This window comes from Cyprinodon tularosa, unplaced genomic scaffold, assembly GCF_016077235.1.
Source record: "Cyprinodon tularosa strain WSP-4 unplaced genomic scaffold, ASM1607723v1 ctg15, whole genome shotgun sequence".
Taxonomy (NCBI): Eukaryota; Metazoa; Chordata; class Actinopteri; order Cyprinodontiformes; family Cyprinodontidae; genus Cyprinodon; species Cyprinodon tularosa.
The window spans coordinates 2,146,453-2,171,555 of NW_024038331.1; the positions used below are offsets into that span (position 1 = coordinate 2,146,453).

At 39.3% G+C, this 25,103-nt stretch overlaps 1 protein-coding gene across 18 annotated transcripts in view; it reads left to right on the forward strand.

Annotated features, from left to right (window-relative positions):
• The window catches only part of ptk2aa (protein tyrosine kinase 2aa), a 95,975-nt gene that overhangs the window by 21,112 nt on the left and 49,760 nt on the right, over positions 1 to 25,103 (forward strand). For 14 of the 18 annotated variants that reach the window (XM_038279392.1, XM_038279394.1, XM_038279395.1 and 11 more), the window contains exons 1-7: positions 10,514 to 11,433; positions 12,380 to 12,624; positions 15,357 to 15,526; positions 17,696 to 17,783; positions 20,794 to 20,873; positions 21,201 to 21,263; positions 24,912 to 24,966. In XM_038279392.1, the coding sequence (XP_038135320.1) occupies positions 11,310 to 11,433; positions 12,380 to 12,624; positions 15,357 to 15,526; positions 17,696 to 17,783; positions 20,794 to 20,873; positions 21,201 to 21,263; positions 24,912 to 24,966 (825 nt within the window). In that variant the 5' untranslated portion in view covers positions 10,514 to 11,309. Of the gene's footprint in view, positions 1 to 7,594; positions 7,622 to 10,513; positions 11,434 to 12,379; positions 12,625 to 15,356; positions 15,527 to 17,695; positions 17,784 to 20,793; positions 20,874 to 21,200; positions 21,264 to 24,911; positions 24,967 to 25,103 lie in introns of those variants that run through there. The other 4 variants (XM_038279404.1, XM_038279405.1, XM_038279397.1 and 1 more) reach the window with 2 other exon arrangements.

Below are 25,103 nucleotides of genomic sequence, written 5' to 3' on the forward strand. Positions count from 1 at the left end.
CTTTAAACTTCTACCCTGATATTGCTCTCCTACCCCGCCGGAAATACACACACCGCGGATCTCGCCGACTCTTCCATCCCAGCGACTCCAAACCTGTTAAATCCTACTGGTCCTCAACTCGCCGCTCTCAACGTAAATCCCATCGGACTGTGAACCACAGCGTGCTAGCCAGCCCAGCTAGGTCGGCTAAGCCTCCAGTCAAACTCCAAAACATCACCCTCAACTTCGGTCTCCTCAATATCCGCTCGCTTACAAACAAGGGTCATCTCGTCCAAGACATCCTTGTTGACCGTGAACTGGACTTTCTGATTCTAACGGAAACTTGGCAACAGCCTAATAACTATTCACAACTAAATGACTCCACTCCACCCGGGTTTGTTTACCTTTGCCAGCCCCGCGTGACGCGCCGAGGAGGCGGTCTCGCGGTACTCTACAACGAGAAATGGAAGGTGGTTCCCGTCACTGTGCCTTCCTACAACTCATTTGAATGCCTGTCCTGTACACTCTCTGGCCCCACACCTACCATTGTTGCGGCTGTCTATCGCCCCCCCAAGCCACATAGTGACTTTTTAAATGAACTAACAGATCTTCTAACCCTTCTCTCCTCTCTCTCACCCAATGTAATATTGGTGGGGGATTTTAATATTCACATGGACAATTTTAACCTTCCCCTCGCCAGAGATTTCCTATCTTGTCTGGACAATTTTGGTTTTGATCAGTTTTCCAATTTTCCAACTCACTCTAAAGGTCATACTCTTGACCTAATTTGTTGCTCTGGTCTTACCCCCACTAACTGTTCAGCTGAGGATCTCCACATATCTGATCATTTCCTCCTTTTATTCAGCATTTCCCCTCGTCTCTTCACAGCAAAGACCCCACGGCTCCTTTCATACCGGAACATTAAGAACATTAACTTGGACACTCTCTCTTCACACATCCTAAGAACTTTAATCCTGGATTCTTCTTCCTCACCGGATGAACTGACATCTCAATACAATAACTGCTTAAATGATATTTTGAACCTCCTTGCCCCAACAAAATCCCGGACTGTCACCTTTTCGCACTCCGCCCCCTGGTTTACCCCTGAACTCCGGACCATGAAGGCTAAGTGCCGTCAACTTGAAAGACTTAAAAAGAAAACCGGTTTAACAATTCACAGTGAAATGTATATAACTCAGATAACTCAATATAAAGAACTAATCACTAAAACTAAATCCACTTACTATTCCAACCTGATCTCCTCACACGAAAGTAATTCTCGGACTCTGTTTTTGGTGTTTAACAATATTTTCAAATCCCCAGCTTCTCTTCCTCCCCACCTATGCTCAACTGACGCCTGCAATTCGATTATGCAGTTTTTCAATGATAAAATCAAAATAATTCACCAGTGCCTGCCTCCTATCCTGTCACCCCCTTCCCCTATAACCCCTTCACCCTGCCAGCCTTTTTGCAGCTTTTATCTCCCTACCCTCTCCGATATTTCTGATTTTATCAACAAATCTAAATCTTCCACCTGCCCACTTGATCCCATCCCGTCTGCCCTGGTTAAATCCTGCCTTCACGCTCTCCTCCCCTTCATAACTGCCATCATCCACTCCTCTCTTGGTTCTGGAATTGTTCCATCTCTTTTCAAAACTGCTATTATCACTCCTATTGTGAAGAAACCTGGACTAAATCCCAACAATTACAATAATCTCAGGCCAATTTCAAATTTACCTTTTATTTCAAAAATATTGGAAAAACAGTCGCTTCTCAACTTCATTCTCACTTAACTCACAACAACCTTTATGAACAGTTCCAGTCTGGCTTCCGTCCCCGTCATAGCACTGAAACCGCCCTCTTAAAAATAATCAATGATCTTTTAATAGCAGCTGACTCTGGTCTAATTTCCATCCTCATTCTTCTTGATCTAAGTGCAGCCTTCGACACAGTTTCACACTCTACCCTACTCCATCGACTTTATACAATTGGCATCACTCACACTCCCCTAGCCTGGTTTCAATCCTATTTTTCTGGCCGCACTCAGTTTGTTCAGATTAAGTCATATCGTTCCAACTCCTCTCCAGTTACCACCGGTGTTCCCCAAGGCTCTGTTCTAGGACCCCTACTTTTTATCATCTACATTCTCCCCCTTGGCAATATCTTTAGGAAATTCAACATCAATTTTCACTGTTATGCGGATGACACCCAGCTCTATCTTTCTTGTAAACCAAACTCTTCACTCCCACCTCCTTCATTAATCTCCTGCTTAACCGAAATAAAATCCTGGTTCACCTCCAACTTTCTTAAACTGAATAATGACAAGACCGAAATCCTCTTAGTGGGAACAAAATCTACTTTATCCAAAGCTGACAGTTTCTCCCTTTCATTTGACAACTCCATAATTTCCCCCTCACCTCAGGTCAAGAGTCTGGGTGTCATCCTTGATAGTACCTTGTCCTTCTCGTCTCACATTAACAACCTTACCCGTTCCGCTTACTTTCACTTACGCAATATCAATCGCCTTCGCCCCTCTCTCTCCACTAGCTCCACCTGCACTCTTGTTCATAGTCTGGTCACTTCCCGCATTGATTACTGTAATTCTCTTCTTTTCGGTCTTCCTCAAAAATCCATTCACAGGCTTCAGTCAGTACAAAACTCAGCAGCTCGCATCATTTCTAGAACCCCTTCTTTTCATCACATCACCCCAGTCCTGCAGCAGCTCCACTGGCTACCTGTGAAGTATAGAATTCAGTTCAAAATCCTCCTACTTACTTTTAAAGTTATTCACAATCTCTCCCCTCCATACCTTTCTGATTTACTTCAAATTTCTACTCCCTCCCGCATTCTTAGATCTTCTTCTACCACTCACTTAGTTGTTCCTTCAGCCCGTCTTAAAACCATGGGGAGCAGAGCTTTTTCACGTTCCGCGCCCACACTCTGGAATTCTCTCCCCTCTGACATCTGCAATACCGAGTCTTTACCCGTATTCAAATCCAAACTCAAAACCCACATGTTCAAGATTGCCTTTTCATTATGATTTTATATTACTTTCCTTTGTGTAATTTGTGTTGTTTCTTTTAATTATGACGACTGTTTTTTACCATTTATTGTTTTTACATGTACAGTGACCTTGAGTGTTTTGAAAGGCGCTTGAAATAAAATGTATTATTATTATTATTATTATAAATCAAAAAAGGTTTATTTCTGCTGCTGACTGTACTAATGAATCATCAAATGAATGCAAATGAGAAAAAAAGGACAGTATCCGCCAAAAATATCAGCTGGCCGTTGCATTGGTCCATCCCTAAATAAAATATAAATACAAAATTCAAATTTATCTTCATTTTACCTGCTGATTAGGAAAAAATAACTATTCTGATCTCTGGGTTAATAATCGCTTCATTCTCAATGGTTTACGAGGACGATTCCTTTAGAGACCTGAAAAGGATGGTATCAGTGTGTATTGATGGATCGTTTTTCGACAAGGCACAATGCAGCTGTTTCAGAATGGGCAAATATTCCACAGTAACATTTAAACGAATTAAAAGATTTTCTTATCTTACATAGGATAACTTTGTCTAAAAATCTAAGTATTTTCCACTAAGAGTGAGATTAGATTTGGATTATGTTGAGGAACACATGACAACTCCTTGACAGGCTCTTAGTTGGAGTTTGGCTTCTTGTCTATATGTGTTTTATGTTTGCTTCTAAAGCCTTCCTATGTACTTTAAATACTGCTTAACTTGCTGGTTTTTTAATAGATTAATGCCTACTCACAGTGTCTCTCTGAAAATTAGACCTTAGAGGATCTACTTATACCCTTAAAATAATTTATATTTTGTTGAAGTAAACTTCTGCCTTCAGTTTGTTGTGTTTCCTTTTTTTTTCTCCCAATGCTTTTTATCCAGTATCCATTCTTATTTCTCAGCCATGAGAAGACCACTGTCTCCACTGAGTTTAACCCTGTACTGCAGCTTTGCCAAAGTGGCTGCAAAACCCAAACTCACATACCACTTAGAATTCTCTGCATTCTTCACAGAAAGAAAAGGAGAAAGACAAATGTTGATAGAAAGGAGCTCAAACAATCTACAGGTGTTACTAAGAAACTTCCAGGTCTTTTAAGTTGTCATTTAAGACTCTTCATTAGAGTGAACATTAGGTTCTTCTTATCTCTTCCCTAGTCCAGTTTACTCATATTAATCGGACATTAAACATTTGGTTAGGATTTGTGTACCGTACTATGCGACTATAAGGTGCATATAAACGTCTTTTTTTCCCCCTCAAATTGTGCGGCGCGGTCTATAGTGCAGTGCGCCCTATGTGTGTTGTTACTGCGGACGTTGTTGAGACCACCATGAGAATGTTAAAGGGGGAAATGTGGGCGTGGACAGAAACTGCCGCCTATGGTGATTTTTAAGAGAAAGACTTTCCCTAAAGAGACTTTTCCAGCTGGAGTCGTTATTAAGGCAAATGAAAAGGGCTGGATGGATGAGGAGATGATGAAAGAGTGGCTGAGGGAGGTGAATGTAAGGAGACCAGGTGGTTTTTTCCACGCATCACCATCGCTGTTAATCTGTGACTCCATGCGTGCCCATCTCACAGCCGATGTGAAAAACAAGGTGAAACAAATGGACGCTGTGCTTGCTGTTATTCCGGAAGGTCTGACAAAGGAACTTCAACCGCTCGACATCGGTGTGAACCGGCCGTTCAAAGTAAGGCTGCGAGCGGCGTGGGAGCGATGGATGACAGACGGAGACCACAGTTTCAGGATAAGTGGAAGGCAGCGCCGGGCAAGTTACGCCACCGTTTGCGGATGGATTGTAGATGCTTGGGCTAACGTGTCTGCTGGCACTGTTGTTCGAGCTTTCGCAAAAGCCGCCATCGAGGAGCCGCCCGGCACGGAAAGTGACTCTGACAGCAAAGAAGGGGAAATTGGAATGTCTGATTTAGCCCAGCTGTTTAATTCAGAAACAGAGGATGATGACTTTGATGGGTTTGATTAATACTTTGTAATAAATACATGAATAAAGCACAAACATACTCAGTTTTGCTCCCGCTCTATTTTTAAATACACGGTAGAGGTATTTAAACGTAGTAGAGGATATGTACCGGAATATAAAACCCGCGCCCTATAATCCGGTGCGCCTTATGTGTGTGTTAAATACAGTAATGCCACACATAACTGAGACTGCTCCTTTTAGTACGCTGCGCCTTATGGTCGTGAAAATACGGTAATAGTGAAAAGATAAGCCAATATTGAAACTGGCTAATATTTACAGGATATATTACTAAATGCTTCAATACTACACAGTCTGGAATGAGTCCCTCTTTCCTCTCATCCATCTGTCTATTTCTCTGACCATCCATCCATTTTCAAGTGTCCATCCATTGAGGCACAGCTGTACATTACGATGTCACCAGGTGACTGTTAACCGCTTCAAGCTTTGGCTAAATGCACTGAAGAAATCGACATCTTGATGTCTCCACATTTTCTTTGGCTGAAAATGAAGAAACTGAAATAATAGTTTTTGAACCTGAAGAAGATTGTTTAAAAGTGAGTCCACCGCATTAGTAGCTAAGTAGCTTTAAATCCAAATTAAAAACGTATTTTGTTTAGTTACATTATTAGTTAATGTTTTTAGTCTAACTTTCCTTTATATTATTATAAATCTTTAATTTGTTTTTTAATCTTATAATTTCAATTATTCTTTTTTAATCTCTGTAATTATTATAAATGATTCAGTTACCTTTATGCCACTACAATGTACACTTTCTTGTTTCTTTATTTTTTTCTTTTGGACAGCACTTTAAATTGTCTTGCTACTGAAATGTGCTATGGTATATAAATAAACCTGTCTTACCTTGCCTTGCCACTTTACCCCCTTACCTTAAACATGTCCAATGTAGAAATATATCTCAAAAATTCAACAGGAATGTATGAAGTTGCATAATTAAATGGGCTGAAGAGTACAATTTGGTCGTTTTAAACCCTCAAATTTCTACATGAAAAAAATGTCTCCTTCCATAATTAGGTCAATATATGATGTAATGTTCCCAACATTAGTCTTACCTTATGGTTTACCCTATTGATTGGAAGTTGCCCTTTAGTAGTACCATTCCCACTAAAAGTCACATCACCAGCATTTTCTGTTTCTCTGGATTTTCCTTCTATCATCAGTTGATCTATGTTGACAGCCAGGCGTGTCCTTAAACCTTCAGTGCATCTAGTCTTAGTCTTTAGGCTTCAATAGCCAGAATGTTTGTGCACATCTGTACATTTAAAGCACTTAGACAGTTATCCTCTATAAACCTCTGTCTAACACAGCCCAGTCAGTCCAATAAGTGGGTGTCAGGTTCCCTTAAAGCTTCTCCTGAACTTCCTGTCAGAGCTCTGGAGCGGCTCTGTCTACGGGGCTTACTGGAGCTTTAATCATAGTCACTTGGAAAAATATTGAACTTTTTCCCATTTTCTTTTTGCTTTACCAACAGAACTGCATTATGTTTCAGGAGGACAATAACATTCTTAGAAAGCTGGCCTACATCTGTATTCAGTTCCTTTTAATTAAGGACCCAGAGGTTTGTTAGGGAACATTATTCAACAAACAGCATAATTAATACCAATGAACAAAGTGGATGGGTCAGGGATAAGCCTGTGGTTTAAGGCTGGGATGGGTTATGAAATAACGTAAAACTTTGAACATTTCACAAAGAATTGATTAATCCATCATCCAAAAATGAAACAGGTGGTGCTGACTCACATTTTTCAGCTTTTTATCTCTCAATGTTTCGAATACTGTTTGTTTTTTCTCCATTTCCCCCCCCCCTACTTTGTGTTGTTCTTTCATTACAATCCATTTAATACTAGGGTTATATGAAAAAGACCAAGTGGGAGGCCTGTAAATATTTCTATAGGGCTCTGACAGGTTTTCACTTGTCTAATTGTTTTTGAAGCCAGATATTAAACCCAGTTTTCAAACTGTTCTTAAAAAAGACGGAGGAGTATTTCTCAGCCTTGTAGGAAGTGGGAGATTTTACAGCAGCTTATGGATTCCCTTCCAAGGCTGCAAATCGTGCTGGCGGATATCTTGATTATTTAATCCATCTTCATTTGGATGCTGGGGGGGGCAAACTGGAATTAAAGCTGGGTAACATCTTAAGTTCCACTTATGTCAAGCCTCAGAAGTATACTCAGTGTTTCTGCTAAGTTTAAACCCCCTAACAAAAGGCTAAAGGTTAAACCACATCCTCATGTCACAGCTGCTGGACCTTAAAAGCAAAACAATAGTGGTACCCCTCCAGAGTTTCACTCTTTAACCTCTGATTACTTTAAAATAGTGCGGCCTCGACATGCGAGTCAGAGGTGAATAAAGAACCAATTGGAAATTGATTTGAAGAACTCAATCAATACTCCTTGAATTGTGTGTATGACATGAAGATCATGGATTGATTTTTGATTAATTTATAGTGACGCAAAACGCAAAGGTCAGAGTATTTATATTGGAGGTCATTGAATTCATTTGACTTGGGGACACCTGCTGTATATATCTGCTTGTTTGGAGCTTCTCTGCTAAACAATCCAGCTGACAAGGATGTTTTTCCATTTGTCTTTCAGATATTTCCAGGATCGCCTACTACACAGGTAAGGAACTGACTCCACAGTCTGAGATAAAATGCTTCATTCCCTTATGAATGGAAGGCATTCACATGCTCTGATAAATATTTAGCATTTAAAAGTAAATGGGGAAGCTGCTGATGTGGATAGAAGAGGGTATCATGAGTCTTTGAGTTCTCTACACACCTTAGATGCTTAGTTTATTAAAGCATTAATCTATTTGAATTATTTGGTCCGTTATCCATCCATACCGTCCCAAAAGTGTCATTAGGTTCATTATCTTACAGCAGCCTCTTTTGTTTTAGCATTTAGTGCTACTTTAATTAATAAAAACAACTTCTCAATGCTTGTCATGTTCAACACCGCTAGCTTAAGGCTGGTTTATATTCAGAAACCAGCCTTAAACTAGATTTAGGTCTGACTGGTATAGTGTAGTATGAGCATATATGTTCAAGGTAGGCTTGTCCCAATCCGATCCACGTATCGGATCGGGACGCCGATATTGGCAAAAAAATGCATATCGGCAAAGCATGTAAAATGCCGATCCAGACTGCCGATCCAGTTTTAAAAAAAAAATCTGCTCCGTATTTTCCAGTTTCGCCGATTTAAACGATCCATTCCACTATTTTGCGCCAGTGTTCGCCTGTTTTGCATTTTTATTAAAACTTACAGTAATACTGGCACCTTTAACTGTTTACGGTTTTACTGCTCACTGTGCAATTTCAGATTGCTATTCGTAATTTTGTCCAGTTTGTGTTTATCTCTTAATAAACAGGTAAGTTTGTTGTTACCAATCATTGTGTTTTATTCAATCTCACCTAATTTAGCTGGCTAGATGTTATCAAGAGTACTAAAACCCTTTTCAACATGAGTCTTACAACTAAGGCTAAATAGTTTAACTTAAACTTAAATACATGCTCGGATAGGCTGGTATCGGCCAGTATCGGTATCGGATCGGAAGTCCAAAAACAATATCGGTATCGGATCGGAAGTGCAAAAACCTGGATCGGGACATCTCTAGTTCAAGGTGTTAGTTTTCCTCAGCATTACATTTTGATCTCATGCTAAAGGATCTACATCAGCGTTCCACAGCTGTCAGGAAGTTAAAGCATAACAAAGAACGGAATAATACCTGTTGTTTAGACATATGTTTTGATTGTTCAGTTTTATTTATGGTTACCAACTTGTGGTCAGTTTATCAGGGATTATTTCAAACTATTTAAACTCTATTACTTTTTTTATTGCAATTCACTTTAAGCATGCAGGAAATCCAGTTTCTTTCTATCCTGTTGAAGTAAATTTATTGACAATATCAAATTCCAGTGAAAAATTGTAACATTTTATAGATGTTTGAAAATTTTTGTTCTTTTACCTGTAACACTTTGTAAGAAAATCAAGATGTTTCACTGGAAAGCAAAAATAATTCTAATTATTTAAGGTTGTAATTGCTTTGTATAAATTCTGTGCCAAACTAATTAAGTTCACACGCATGCTCAGAGGAAAATAATGAGAGGGAGTTTTGGCTCGGCCCCAGAAGAGCTCTTCCCATTCATGGCAACATCCGGCCCCTCTGACAAAAGGCTTTTAATAGCCCCCAGCAGCACACAGACCCCCAGCTCCCCAGAAGATTTTCATAAACAATGAGCCAAGCCTCAGATGGACCACAAATTATAGAAAAGCTGCACGTGCACACATGCATGAAAAAGGCACAAATGAATTGCTGCTCGGTTAAGTTTTTCTGGAGACAAACGTACAGTAAAATTTTGCAGGTTTTATTCGAACAGGAATCAATAGAAACTGATCAATTAAGCATAATTGTATGTTTGATTTGAAGATTATTGTTGTGTCCCAGGATATAGTATTTTTTATGTTTTTATTTTATAAATTCTGTGGGGTTTTTAAGGGTAACCTTGTTGTGGTTATAGATATAAGATCATTTGAGTTGAAAAAAGGGAATAAAAAAAAAAGAATGGATTTTGATGCAATTAACTTAGATCTGATATATATAAACACAAGTAGAATCATTATTATAAACTGTGATCTAAGTGTTTTTGTTTGAGAAATTTAGCACTGGCTATTTTTCCTGTTTCAGTTAACCCTTTTAAAACCTTAACGCTGCTGTATTTTCCATTGTTAATTGAATCTGATTGGTGACTAGTCAATCAAACCCACTTTTCCCATTATTTATAAAATTCTTAAAACGTAAAGTTTTAAGAATTTTAAGTCACTTTTTTTTTTTTTAAATGCAAAATCCAATTGCATTGAATCCCTTTTGCATGAGAAAAAAAGATGAGTAAAAAAGATGAGATGTGTTTTGATACACAAATGAGCCATATCTTCTTATTCCTTTATTTGCTGTCAGATGCCAAACTTCTGTGGATTAATTTGCAGATAGAAACCTCCAGGGCAGGAAATCAAAAATTTTACTTTATATATTTGATCCCTACATTGTTAGTTTATATTTAGACAATCAAATTCTTATTTGATCTCATCCAGGACCAACTCTAACACCATGGAGAAATACTATGAAAGCTAATAAGCTAATTTGCTTAGATTCGTCCAGCTAGTCTCTTTTGATTTTCTTTTAAATTTCTTGCAGGAGTTGAATTTAACTCAAAGGTATCTGGAGAAGATCTTGGAAAGTTTTTATTTAGAAATCCTAAATTGAGATGCTTTTGCCTTTTTCCAACCTCAGTGCTAAATATTTAACCTCTAAATTTAAGAAATGATAAACAACGATTTCTTGGAAACTAAATTTAGAATAAAATAAAGTTAAGCTCAGATTATTCACTCTGAGATAAGCTTCAAAAGCTGCAGTGGGAGTTTTAGTTTAGTTAAATGAAAGGATTGAATTAGCATATTAATAGTGTTTAGCTCCTCCCCCTCCACCATCAGTCCCCTCTGTTTGGAGTTCTCCCATTTCTCCCTCAACTTTCTTTCAGTCCTGTTGCTCTGTCCTCCTTTTCCTCTCATTCACCACCAAACAATCGCTGTATTCCTCCCCATCTCTGTCTCTGCTTCCTTTGTTTAGCCAGTCCAATCTGTCCTCTCACTTTCTGTTTCCGACAAAAGACGATAACTCTGTTTGTTTCTCTCTGAGCACAGTAATTGCGGCTCCTTGTTTTCTGGCACCAAAAGACCGAAGCTCCTCTGGATTAAGGGCTGTTTTGTGCAAGCTGGATTTGGCTTTGTGCTCTCGATAAAGGAGGGTTTTACTCCGAAATCCCAGAAACCTGGAGGATTTATTCTCACCGCTGAGCAACAGTTGCTTGAAACTTACACAGCAACCAAGACTATGGAGGTCAGGCAAGGCTCGCTTCGGTCTAAAAGCTAACAATGTCTTTTCATCAGAGAAGGACCGCTAAGGAGTAACAAGTGGACAGAAAAGGACGAGCATTAAAGTTTTCCGGATCTCCAGTAGTTCTCACTATCGTCTGTTATCTGACATGAAGGGAAAACATCCAGTGGATCAGTTCTGTTGAGCTGAACGTGTCCTGGAGGACTTTTTAAACTCTTTTCAACACTTACAAAAATGGGCATTCTGGAGATTTTGTCTTATTTGAAAAAAAAAGATTTACAAACTGTTGCGTAAGAGCTACTTTATCCTGTGAAAGATGTATTTTACTGTAAAGTAGTGTTTGGATTATGTAATAGCTGTCTTGACAGTCGTCTCGGGATCCTGCTGTGTTTATTTACCCGACTTCTGCGTTTTGTGATGCGAGGCTGTGAAGCGCAGAGCTGCCTCTCCGTCCTCGGAGCAGACAGGCACAGGAAGGGGCAGACATGCGTTTCTATGGCGATGAGCGGCTGCAGTCCTTTCCCCTTGTGCTGGGATAGAGGTATGAATGAAATCTCCTCAAAGCACACACTCAGCAACAAGGAGCCTGAAACTAGTCACCCAGTGTGTGACATCTGACTCCATGGGAACCGGAGTCAGTACGCAGGGAAATCTCCCTGCTTCTGTGAGCAGGCTGTGTTTGTATATATCGGTGGGTGTGTGCGGCTGTGCACACTCTCTGCAGCCCTCTCAGGTGCAATTAACTTCTAGAAGGTCTCCATTTTCTTCTAATGGAGGACAAGCACAGGAAGGAGGGGAAGCAGAACAATGAACTTTAAAGCACATCAGAAGCTCTGCTTTCTTATGTTGACGACAGAGCAACACGTGTGTGTTTTTCAGATGAGGTGTCCGTAAAATTACAGGAAGTGTGCCAATGTCAGGAATTTTATCCAGGATAACACAGAAGCCTGTGGTGCATTGTCTACTCTGGTTTATAGCTACATAAAGAGACTTGACCCTGGCTGCACTTGTGTTGTGTTATTTCTCTCCGGTATCTTATTGTTCATTGTTTTTTTTTATCTTGCCAAAGAACAACATGTGGAGGATGGATACTTGCTGTACAGAGTTTACGTCAAACAGGACAGGAAGGCCAGTGGGGAAAACAGGAGCAACAAGGATTGAGATGTGCAGCAATAGTTATAACTACATAGAGTTGCAAGTAGATAAAGAAAGCGGGAGATATCTTTGTTCAAACTCAGATAATGCAGTCTTTTATTATTTGTGCAAGTTTTACTGCCGTTTTTATTTAATTTAAACAAAAAACAATAAAAGTATTAGTTTGCATTACATGTTTTACATGAACCATTATATTTCTCTTTGTAAAGGTGAAAAAACTTAAAAGATCTGAAAAATGTTTTGTTATTTCTGTCTGATTAAACGTTTCTTTTTCTTTTTCTAAAAACTTGTTATCTCTTTATTCCAATAATGCTTTTCTTTTAACTCTCCAGAATATGACAGACACCTAGCAGCGGCAGTCTCAGCAGGGAAAACCATGGCAACAGCCTACATGGACCCCAACCTGAACAATGCCTTCCTGGCAGGCGCCAAGTCTCAGCTGAGCACGGGAGGATCGGACCGCACCATGGCTGGCTCCGTGGACAGGGTTCTGAAAGTCTTCCATTACTTTGAGACCAATGTTGAACACAGCTTCTGGTCTTCCAACATCAGATACGGAGATGCAACTGATGTCAGGGTAAGAAGCACTTTCAGACTGGATTTTTCTTTGAGGGTTGGAGGTGTTGACTGTGTGCATGGTAGGGATTCGTTAAAAACTTGGGCACCAAAAATTTTCAGCCGAAAAGCAGTGCATTTTTCAGTTTCCAGCTGAAATACATTTAACATTGAAACAACACGGCGGGAAGTTGTGATAACGCGGAAACAGAATAAGAGCCAGCATGTCTTCACTGAGGACTTATTTCCCCATCTTGGGGAAAGATCCAAATTTCTGCATTTACTGCAAAACAGGATCTGCAAAGAATTTCTCCATGTTGTGGTTGATTTATCTCCTAAAATCCAAATATCACATTCACCATTCTGAATATGAGAAGAATGCGACACAGAAACTGACACCTAGCATCCCCACTCCATCTGTGGCAGACATGTTTGAAAGGCAGGAAAGTTTTATATATAAATTTGTTATCATATTTCATTTTGTCAGTCTTTTAGCAGTCCTGTTTGTTATAAGCCTATACATTATTATGGAATGTCCACATGAGTGGGGTCAAAATAAATATTTTATTTTGAACTTGATTTATTTTTTGCACTGTTAAAATGTTGTTGGTAACTCAAGTTTGATACTTTTGTAATGGCCTTATTGCAATGCCTTAATTTTAGTCAGCTTAGTAAACATTGTAAACAAACATGCTATGATTATAATTATTGACATAATTTCTTTCGGTCTTTCAAGTTTAGGCTTTGGTTTCCTCATTTTTTTTTTCTTTTTCAGCTAAGAATTTTTATTTCTGTGCATCCCTTTTGCATGGGACAAATTCTCACCTTATCTAATCTTTAAATGCATTTGCATTGACATGCTAGATAAATCAACAAGCACCAAATTGGGTTATAATTGAGTTCTTCTCAGTCTTTTCCTTCAGTGCAACAATTCACAAAGGCTAATGTAGAAGCATGTTGAAGTTTAGATCCGACATGGTTCTGGTTTAAACCTCAACAACATTTAAATTTTACACCTTCTTATTCCATATTTTTCCTTTGGTATAAATGTTTTTTCTTTGCTCTGTATGATGGATGAAGGACAAGAGCACCATGAGTTGTTGAGTAGTTATGCATTCTATATACCTTCATTTATGCTTGTAATTTCTGTTGCTAATAAAAGCGATCTAAAATGTTAAATTAGGCTGATGAAACACTCAGAACTTTTATTAAAAGCAAAATATGGAAAAGATTAGCAGTTATTCTAACTTTTCATGAGAATCCCCAAAGCTGCCTTGTAAATCCATGACAATCCTGAACTTCATTTAATGACAAACAATGACACATTTACACTCTATTTGAAAAATGATTTTGAGGGCCATTAACAGGTTGAACGCATCTTCCAAGTGAATGGCAAGTGCAAACAAGGAGCTTAACACCTGCATAGAGAGATTTTTGCATTAGTGCATTTAGCGGTAAAAGGTTTGACCACCACTAGACACGTATTGACCAATATTTAAATACTGTAGACATATCTCACTGTGGACTCAAGTTGGTGACTGGTGCCGCAGAATATTAGGCACTAGGGCTTCAAGAAGCTGCAAACCGTCCCTAGATGTTTTAACGGTACCGGCATTACCAGACCCTTCTGGCTTATTTTCATTCCTGCAAAGTCAATGACTTAATTCAATCAGATGAGTTTCCTAAGACAACATATAACAATTTCCTTGTGATGACCAGGTTTTGTTAATTGGCACTATATGATAAAACTGAATTGATTTGAATTGCTTGTTTATTTTAGATTCAAATTATTACTTCCAATTAAAGTCTTCGCCCCTTGAGTAAAAGTATTTTTTTAAGCTTCAGCATAAGGAATAATTGCTCTCCAAATATGAAGACAATTATCAACAACCAAAAAACAAGTAATTCAAGAACTGAGCCTTGGGGTATACCTTTAATAATTTTTTGAGGGGTAATTTCTAAAGTAGCAGTCACAGTTTATGTGGATGTTGAGGGTAACGTTACAATTCAGGGTTTAAGCTTTCCGCTCTTGTAATAAAAACTCGACCCAAATAGTATTTTGGCTCAGATATAACAAAAGGACAAAATATTTTTCTGTTTAGTCTGTATAGTTGTGTGCTTTTTATTATATTATAACCATGACACAGAAACTACTTAACGCAGCTCGAACCGTTAGTGGTCATGCAGGATAAGTCACTGGAAAGATATCTGCTCCTCTGTTCTCCTTTAATCCCTCTCTTCTTTGGTATCTAGGTCAGAGCCCCCAGCCTTTTACATGGCATCACACATGCTTCTGTGATCATTATTATGGATGTACGATGTCTGCCAAGTTGTTTCATGTTAAACTGCAGCAAACCAAACATGCACACAAACACTCATAATTCTTGACCTGAAACAAAATATTGAATGTAAACCAACCATTGGAACTGTTAAATGAGGCATGTTTTAAGTCAATATGTGGATGGTTCTTTATATGGTTCTAATCCAATCCATGTAGACTATGGATAAACATAGCATAGGTTAAACTAATCTGGTAAACCGACCTACCTGTGCACTATACACAGAACTTCCTGGTTCTGCAGGAGGTTTATTCCTGTTAAAAGGGAGTTTTTCCTCTCCTCTGTCGCTACAAGCATGCTTAGTGTGAGGGATTGCCTTTGAGTCAATGAGTCAATGCATATAACTGGTTTTCTTTAGATAGAAGACTTTGAATCAATTTAAACAATTTTTTTTAACTTTCGTTCTTGAATGTAGGGGATCATCCAAAAGATTCTGGACATCAACAAGGTGCGTTGGATTTCCTGTTTTGGCCTCCGGCTCAGCAACAGCCAGTCCAGAGACCAGGTGCACTGGCTTCACCCTGACATGGCGGTGTCCCACATCAGAGAGAAATACGAACAGGCACGGCCCAACGAGGAGTGGAGGTAGGACAGAACCTGCAGGACGGGAATGTATGGTTAAATTCCTCCTCATCTCTTCTGTTTGGGTGGTTATTTAATCAGCCAGCAAATAACTTGTTTACCGAAATTTAAATGATGTGTTTTGAAAACAGAAAACTCTGGAGGTTTACAGAAAAGCTTTTTACCATGACTGATACTTTAAATGTTTTCTACCTTTTTTTCAGTCAGAGAATTTCAAGTATTTAACGTTAAGTATTTAAATGGCGAATGAAACGCACCATTTTTTGAGGCCCTGTTCACAATTATTACAGTTTTTTCAGGTGAAAAGGTTTTTCTGCCGTGTTAGCTCAGATGCAGATTAGATATAAGGATTCTGTGCAGTCAATCGTTAATAAAGTCAGCAAAAGGGTTGTATTTTCCTCTATCTTTTTACAGGTCTGGAAAAGCATAGAAATGATGTAACTAATTGCAGAAAAAAATTTGATTTTAAAGATTTATTTATTTATTTTTTTTTTCTAAAAGGAAAGAAAATCTTAAATTGCTTAATCAAGTTTATATGGTTTTATTTTAAATGTATCTATCTTTAAATTTCATAATTTATCTTTGATTTTCAACGCCATGCCTTAAATTTGACCATTTTCCGCATTAGTATGTTAGTTTCTATCTGACTGAATGCACGCTCCTGTGGTAAGGTTTAAATGCCAAACAACACTAAAACTGTAATTAGTAACTGAATTTATTCTTCAATACTCCAATCATTATTTGACAAATATAAGATTTACAGATTTTTAAATAATGCTGGTCTGAATAAATTTGTAAATTGTAAAGTTCACATATAGGTAATATTCAAGAATTAGAGACTGGGAAGGAATTGAAAAAGTTGTGATAAAAAATTATTTGCTCCTGTTTCAGAAAAATACCAACAATCATTTGCTGAGTGACATTTATCTTACCTCTTTGTTTTTCCATCCTATCGATAATATTTAGATCTGCACAGTCAGTGACGCCTAAAACAATCAAAGTTAGATGATTATTATTTGATATGATTTGATACGTGGTGACAAATTTTGTCTTTTAGTTAACAGATTGAACTATAATCAACCAGTCCAATTCTATAACTGGGAAGCTTTTCTAGTTTCAGAGAGCTGTATCATTTCCCAATCCACATGCCTTCTTGTGTTTATGTTATTGATAAATATACATGGCTTTGCTTCTATGCGGCTTAGTAAACAGTATCATATATTCAGTCAGGTATTTGCCATTAGGCTGAATTGTAATCACGTGACTAAACCCTACCAGCTAGAGGTTAGAAAGCTACAGAGGTTTGTAGCGTTTAGTGCTTAGTACTAATGATACAAAACTAAAATCAATGTTTTTTCTCTGTGTTCTAATACTTTAAATACATTCAGTAATAAAGTTTGCTTTAGTCAACAAGCTGGCCTTATTCTATATTACAGGACAACTGAGACTAACATTGCTAACCAGGTTTTTGCTTTGTGTCGGACTGTCGGCATGACTTATGATTATTCAAAGTCACCCACTATCTTTGCGTCAGCAGACTGTCATGCTGTGCTCTAAAGGGGCTGATTTATTTGCAAACAGCTTGAGAAGAAATGGTGTGACCTATCTGTTTTTCAACCTTGGGTGTGGTGCTATCTGGGCTGTATAGGATGACCAGTCTGGATGTTAAGGCTGGAGTAGACATATTAGCTTTATTGCAGCTGTCTTGGTGCTAACGCTGTCGTGAGGTGGAGACCATTTTCATTGTGAGCATAAAGACGGAGAGCGAGAACCAGATGTCTGCTTTGTCTGACTAAGTCAACAACATTCTCTTTGTTGTGTTTCAGTCATTGATGCTAGTTTACAGCCCTGTGTCTCATTTGTATTCTTGCCCAGAGTGGGAATGTCTTTTAATGAAGTTTGCCTTAAATTCGTTATGGTTCTTCTTCTGCCTTTATGCTGAGAAGCAACTGCTTGTATTTCTAAGATAAGTGTTTCCTTTTATAAAATAGTGACAATTTCTTATATCTCATCTCTCTGTATGCACATTAACAAATGCAAACAGTGTAAAGCATCTTTGCATACTTAATTAGAGGCCCACAGTTTCTTTAAATTATTTTAACAGTTTTTGTGTTGTTAAAAGTGTTGCTGAAGCTGTAGATTCCTTATTTCTGTCACCTTCTCCTCTTTTAGGTATGAGCTAAGGATCCGCTACCTCCCCAAAGGCTTCATCCAGCAGTTTACAGAAGACAAACCTACACTCAACTACTTCTACCATCAGGTATCCGATCACACCTAGACACTTTTCATACTTGAACTTTTTCACATTATATAATCAAAACTTTATGGATCAAACAAACAGGAGATACTGCACAATAATTATTAAGCTGAGGCTGGTTGATAAATGGTTTAGAAAAAAATAATGTTCCAAATGAAAATCAGTAAAGGATGCCCCGTTTGTGTTCTCAGCTCCAACACTGTAAAAATCTGCTAAATAAAATCCACTGCAACTGTTTGACATCAGTTGATAATAGCAGAGAAATGTATTCCTTCTCCCTGTCCGAGGCATTGGTCCTGGATTTAATTTCTTCTCTCAAATGAATGACATGCTCTTGCAAAAAAAAAAAAAGGGTTTTTGTTCTTAATATTCAATGAGCTACAGAATACATTTCTCTGTTTTTTTAGAGCAGTGGACGGCAATTCAAACCATTCGAAGAGCCGTATTGGACCAAAAAAACTAATCTGTCTGGAGAAGCAAAAATGTAAAAGTCTTTTATAAGCCTTAGATGGCAACACAGGCTCTAGGTTTATTGGCCTACTATAAAGAAAAATTAGTATGTTGGCTTAAATATATAATAAGCATTCTTGATTAAATGTTTATCCTAGAGCAAACATCACATCATGTCACTACTCTGTTGTACGATGTTTGGTGCTTTAAGTTTAAATTTCATATGTGAAGGTAGAATGGAGGCAGGTTGAGGACTCAAATGCAGAGATGAGTTCTGCTGATTTAATCAAGGTGCATGAGCAACAGACGCAAAATCCAAAAACAAAATGCCGAAAACCAAGGAGATGTCAGGGAAAACACACATGAGGAGCAAAGTACGACAAGAAACCAGTTTCTGTTTCACATAACAGCATCAGAGAGCTACCTGTTCGATCTTTGAACTGTTTTCCATACTTTCAACAAAACTAGCAGCAGTAGTGGAGTTTGTAGATGCAACCCACTTCTTAAACGAATAGTACACCCAAAACATGATTAGCCTTCATTTTCTACTCACCCCCATGCTGAACAACACTCTGGAGTACTTTTTTGATATCTCAAATGCATCTGGAGATCTGGGAGGCTTCTTGCTGTCTGCTGACATTCAAATAATGGAGGTCTATTGTGACCGAGACAGAAAGGTCCATAAAAGTCCACAAAAAACGTGTCAATATTCCTCCATACTGCTCGTCCAATGTATTCCAAGTGTCCTGAGTGGATAGCATCCAGAATTTACTCGAAACGAAGTCATTTAGAATGTTTTTAGAGCATAAACAGTAGTGTATAGGATTTCCTGAAAGCGCGCACATGCGCGATCACAAGGCTACGGAAGCCGGCAGACCAAACCAGTTGAAAGTGCGCATTCAGCGTCTGCTCTTCCAATAATGCAAGCGTAGAAGAAGAAATGTGCCTTTTAGCTGTGCAAAGAAAGAAACAACGAAAGAAAAATGTCTGAGGACTTCAGTGTTGAGGAAGAGCATGAGTTATTTGCCGAGCTGAATGCGCTGGTTTGGTCTGCCGGCTTCCGTAGCGGCGGGATCGCGCAGGTGCGCGCTTTCAGGAAATCCTATACACTACTGTTTATGCTCTAAAAACATTCTAAATGACTTCGTTTCGAGTAAATTCTGGATGCTACCCACTCAGGAAACTTGGAATACATTGGACGAGCAGTATGGAGGAATATTGACACGTTTTTGTGGACTTTTATGGACCTTTCAGCCTCGGGCGCTGGGCACCTCCATTATTTGAATGTCAGCAGACAGCAAGAAGCCTCCCAGATCTCCAGATGCATTTGAGATATCAAAAAAGTACTCCAGGGTGCTGTTCAGCATGGGGGTGAGTAGAAAATGAAGGCTAATCATGTTTTGGGTGTACTATTCCTTTAAATCTATCTTTGCTCTCCTCTAATTTATCCAGAAGTTCTGCAATCACACTTCTTCTCTCACTCCAAACCTGGTGGTGGACTGCATATTTAGCATGCCTTCCCTGGAAATGCCTTTCCAAATTACTCTTCTTCCTCCTGAGTTCTCATTTCACAGCAAACATGCAGTTGCATTGGTAATGAAAGCTAATGATTCGGTCCATTCTTCTTTGAATCCTCTGTTCTCATCAGCACTCTTTCTTTTTTTCCCCCTTTGGGATCCATGGTCTGAGACACACCCGCCGCATTGTTTACAACAGCCACCTGCCTGGCACCACACAGTGCTTGCTTGACAGAAATGTTTACGTTTATTGTTTACATTTAGTTATTATACAATTTTTTACAGCATTGGAAAACATAATAAATGTGTTTTTTTTACCTCCTGCACACCATATTAAAACAAACAAAAAAATTAATCTTTTTACATTTTCATACATTACACAGCTCCAGGGAGCCGCAAGGGGGGTATTAAGGAGCCATATGTGGTTGCCGAATTTAGAGTAGGATTTGCCCCTTAGTGGCGCACTCTAAAAATATGTATTTTATGGTAAATATTGAGTTGAATATTTCTCTGTGTCCAGATAACAAGGAAATGAACTTTAGCCTGCATGCAAGATACTGTGGGTAACAGGAATCTGTCAATTAGGCTGACCAAGTAGATGCCGTTATCACTGGGAAACATGGTGGGGCAGCTTCATGCTGTGAGGAGTCTTTTCTTACACATGAAAAGGGAACCAGATCTGAGTTAATGGAAAGATGGATGAAGGGTAAATCAGAGCAAAGCTGGAAAAAAACTTGTTAGAGGCAACAAAAAACCAGCCTGGTTCATCCTCCGGGAGGACACCCCCTAAACATAAAGCCAGAGATACAATGAAATGGGATTAAAGTCATTTAATATTAGAGTGAATTATTCACAAATAAGATATAATAAGTTTTTAGATGTGATGTGACAAAATCTTAACATTTTGAGGTTTGTAGTTATGTTTTTTGGTGCCAGTTCTAAGGCATATTGCAGTGTTGGAAGATTTATTGTTTGATTTTGAATGATCTGGGTCAGTTAGACATGTTTGTAAGATGAAATGTGATAGATGTCTGTGTTTCTTTCAGGTGAAAAATGACTACATGACACAGTTTGGAGATCAGGTGGAACAAGATGTAGCTCTCAAGTTGGGCTGTCTGGAAATCAGGTAAGATGTGCATTTCAAAATGAAGCAGCAGTTTTCTTTACAAAGATTCAGTTTGGTTTACTTGGAGCGTTTCCATATCAGTCGATCTGCCTCTGAGCTGCACTAATAACTCATGCCAACATTAGTCAGTGTCTGTAATTCATTATTTAAAGCAACAGCCGTTCCGTTTTCAGACAGCACCTCAGTGAAGCCTGTTTATTCTGAATGCAGTTAAAAAAGTTTCATAAGAAAATTAAATCTATTTTTATCGTTGGATATAGTGTTGGAGATTTGGCATCCATTATCTGGCTTTTGTTCACTCTAGTGTCCTACTTGTTCCACTTCCAGGAGGTTCTTCAAAGAGATGAGAGGAAATGCTCTGGACAAGAAGTCTAACTATGAACTACTGGAGTAAGTTCCTGTTGATGAAGAAAAACCCAACAATGTGGTTCTACATGTACCTGGGAGTCTGAGCCTTCTCTTTTTGAACTGAGAGTCATTAAGTGGTTAAAATTGTGCATATCACTGAAAAATTTAAGTCCCTTAATGAGCTGCTGTGGTAAGAAAACACTAAATTCTAGCAGCACTTTTACCTCCATGTTTAGCTCCTGCGTTGTCCCAGTTTGGGTTCTTGGGATCGTGGCTGTGAATAAAGAATGAACAAAGTGAGGTCTAAATTGGACCCGGTTCTGACATGTTCCGGTTCTAATGAGCTGCAGCGTCACAATTGAAATGTTTCCCTTTGAACCTCAGCCTAATGAGCCCTCCAATTAACAGGGAAGAATGTCTGCAGTCTCTTCACCAAAAGAAGTCACTTTGTTTTCTCTCTGTCCTGCTCTCATATTCTGCATGCCTGTTTTTTTCCCTCCAAGCTGCTCTTCTTTTGTTTTGTCTCTTAGTCCCAGTCTGTGCAGTCTGTCCCTCCGATGATTAGAAAAGATATAATGTCATGGATATTTAAAACAAGCAAGAGAGAAGAGAGGAAGCACAGTTGCAAAGGGACTGCTGGGTCCTTGTTTTATAGTTGAAGACAAAAATGACACTGGTTTATGACACTGCTAGCTTCACTTGGTCCTTAGCCGCCTATATTTAAAATAATCTGTGATAAAAAAAACAAAATCCCCTTATATAATTGGATGATTTTATTGTTGTATTTCCCAGTGACCTTGTGGCTTACTGAATTTAACCCACACCTACTTCCTCTAACAGTTGTTAGGTAACTCGATTTCCAGTTGTACCTTTGTGATTAGCTGCTGGTAATTATGTTGTCACTGATTGATAAATCATTTATTCATACTTTTAGTTTAATTTGTTTTTTAAATGATTAGAAATGCACTGAGGAAGCAGCTGATTGGAATTGCATAACTTTTCTGATCAATTAGCCCTGGCCGATGATCGGCCTTCTTTTTTCGATCAGTGAAAGCATCCAAGCTAGCTGCTAATAGGTATAGCTAACAACAACAACACCACTCCTCGATGTGTGTTATTAGTAAAGGGGGGACTTCGAAGCCGGAGTTAAAAAAAGGACAAAGATTGATAATCATTCGAAAAGGAAAAAATATTTTTAGAACGACCTGCAATGCTAATTATGCTAATCTCTACGCCCTGTTTTTTTTGCTCAAGCTCATGAGGTCACTTCTGCTCCTATCATAAATGCGTTAGAATTACTCAGAATCTAGTCTAAAATAAAAATATATTTAAATGCTGCTTAACAGAAATGAAAATCTGTTCAAAATGTCTGATCAATGCATCTTTTCTTTTATTTGTGAATAATTATTTGGTTGGAAAAATGTTTAAGAATAATCCAAGCTGCGGTCTGCTCTTCTTGCGGTTTTGCGCCGGGCGGCTTTTCTGCTCTCGGGCCGATTCTGTGCGCGGTGTGTTTCGTTGCGCGCTGTTGGCATCGGTCTTGGTGGGGTGGGGCTGCGCTTTTGGCCGGGGGGGCGTTTTGGGGGGGTCCCGCGGCGCTCGCGGCCGGTTCGCGGCGGATGCGCATGGGCCCCGGCCGGGGGCGGGGCCGCCTGAGTGTTTTCCTGGGTGGTGCGGTCGCGGTGGGTGTTGCGGCCGGTCGCCGGGGCTTGGTGCTGGGGGGCGGGGCGTGTTTCGGTGCTCTGTGGGGCTGGGGCGTTTCGGTCGGCGCCGTGGGGGGGCTGGTGTTCGGTGCCCGGCCCTACTTCGGGGTGGCCGGCTGCCGGCGGGGCCCGCGGACTCGTCCCCGCGGCTCCCCGGGTCACCGGCATGGCGGTGGCTGGGGGGCTTCTTCGTGGCTGTCTCTCCTCCTGCCTTGGTGGGGTCTGGTTTCCGGGGCTGGCCCCGCCTTGGTGCCTTCGCTTCTGGGGTCCCCTTGGGCGCCTGGGGCTTTGGGTCTCCCGGCGCTGGACTCAGTGCTCTGGGGGGTGTGCCTCTCCGGCTCTCCACAACCACTATTGAGCATTTTTTCTATGGTTAAAACTTTACATGCACAAGTTCACCCTCACAAACAACTACAGGTGCTAGGCTTCAGGTACTTAGAGATTCACTTCCAAACAGAAACCCCACATTCATATCTTCAGGTAACACAGAGTACATGTCAGACTTAATAATATTACTTTAGCGATAGTTTCAAGGTGTTTGCTTTATTGTATATCTCGTACCATGTTTTTTGGTTGTGCTGTTCTTTTTTCTTTTTTTTTTTTTTTTTTTTTTCTCCATCTCATTACAGGTGTTGAAGCAGACTGAAAATGTTTTGTCATTGTCCCCTTCCTATCTCCTCTTTCTTTCATCTTTTGTCCTGTTTTTTTCTTTTTCTTTTTCCTTCTTCTTCTTCTGGTTTTCGGCTCCACTTACATTGCAGTGTCCATATGAACTGTAAAACTCCCTGCATAATTATAATAAAGCAATTTATATACATGAAACAAGTGGAGCAGTATGGCAATTGCGATACCGCTACACTTGTGAAAGTAAAATCTGTTGGGCTCCTTTTGGCATCAAGACAATTATTCTTATTGCCACCCTGCCAGACAGGACACTGTTCCAAGCTATCTAATAATGAATGATCTGGCTTTATTTTCAAACACCTCACTGATAGCAACCAGCTTCTTGGTGCTTCTTCACATATTAGTGATCGGTCAGGTTGAATTCCTTCTGGTTTAGAGGCTTCGCAGTCATTGGATATTTAATCTCCCCAAAATCAGCCTTATGATATCTGAATCATATCCATCCTATTTGTTGAGCCGTACATGGTGATGGCATGAGTATATAAACTGTATAAGCCCATATTAGACCTTTTTTTTATGTGAACTCATTCTAATTGCTGTCAAAAGCTGCTCAGCTCAAAGCTATGTAATCCTGCAGGTCAAAGATGTAAAAATCCCTTTTTAACTTGTCCACTATGACAATGAGACAAGAATATTTTAATCCGGTAACTGGATTTTCTTTGTGATTTCTTATTCTAAAAAAACCCAAATATGTTCACTCATCATTTTTATTATATTGGACGCCCTAACGCAGTTGTAAATACAGCTTTGATTTAGTCTATAAAGCTGTTCTCTGCAATCAAACAGGTCTTTTAGAATATCTTGTGTTGACGGTCCATTTCCACACAGATTTAGGACTATAATGATGTGGCTGTATAATACCGATTGGGGATGTGACCTTTGTTGGAGAAAAGATGACGTAACCTTCCTCTTCGCTCCTTTCGTCCCTCCTCCTTGGAGAACTCATATTTTCCTCTGAGGAGTATGAGTCATTAGTTCGCTTCCTGTTATAGCCCTGCTCATCTTTCTTTGTCACTAAGGTTTCACTTTCTCCTCTCTGACCTGCATCACTGCCTCTCTCCCTGTAATTTTATGACTTTATCTCCATTTTCCAGAGAAGACTGATGGAGCCCTTTAGTCAGCACATTGACAAATCTTTCTGTTTCTATTCTGTTACCTGTCTTATGGGGTCTGTTTTGTAAATGTTGTGTCTCAGCAGAGGGAACATAGACAGCTGAGATCAGATAAAGAGAGAAAAGTGAGCCAATTAAAATACTTGGTGTAATCACAGTACTCTGATCTATATCTCTGTTTCTCTCTTCAGGAAAGACGTTGGTTTAAGGCGTTTTTTCCCTAAAGATTTGTTGGACTCTGTCAAGGTGAGATCATTTGTCCATATAAGGAGATATGGGGTCCTTATTATTGTGGTTAAAGCTGTTTAAATAGTCTGGGTATTCTCATTTTACTTTGACAGTCCTTGTAAAAAAAGCGAATTTAACCTTTATGATCAAAAGCT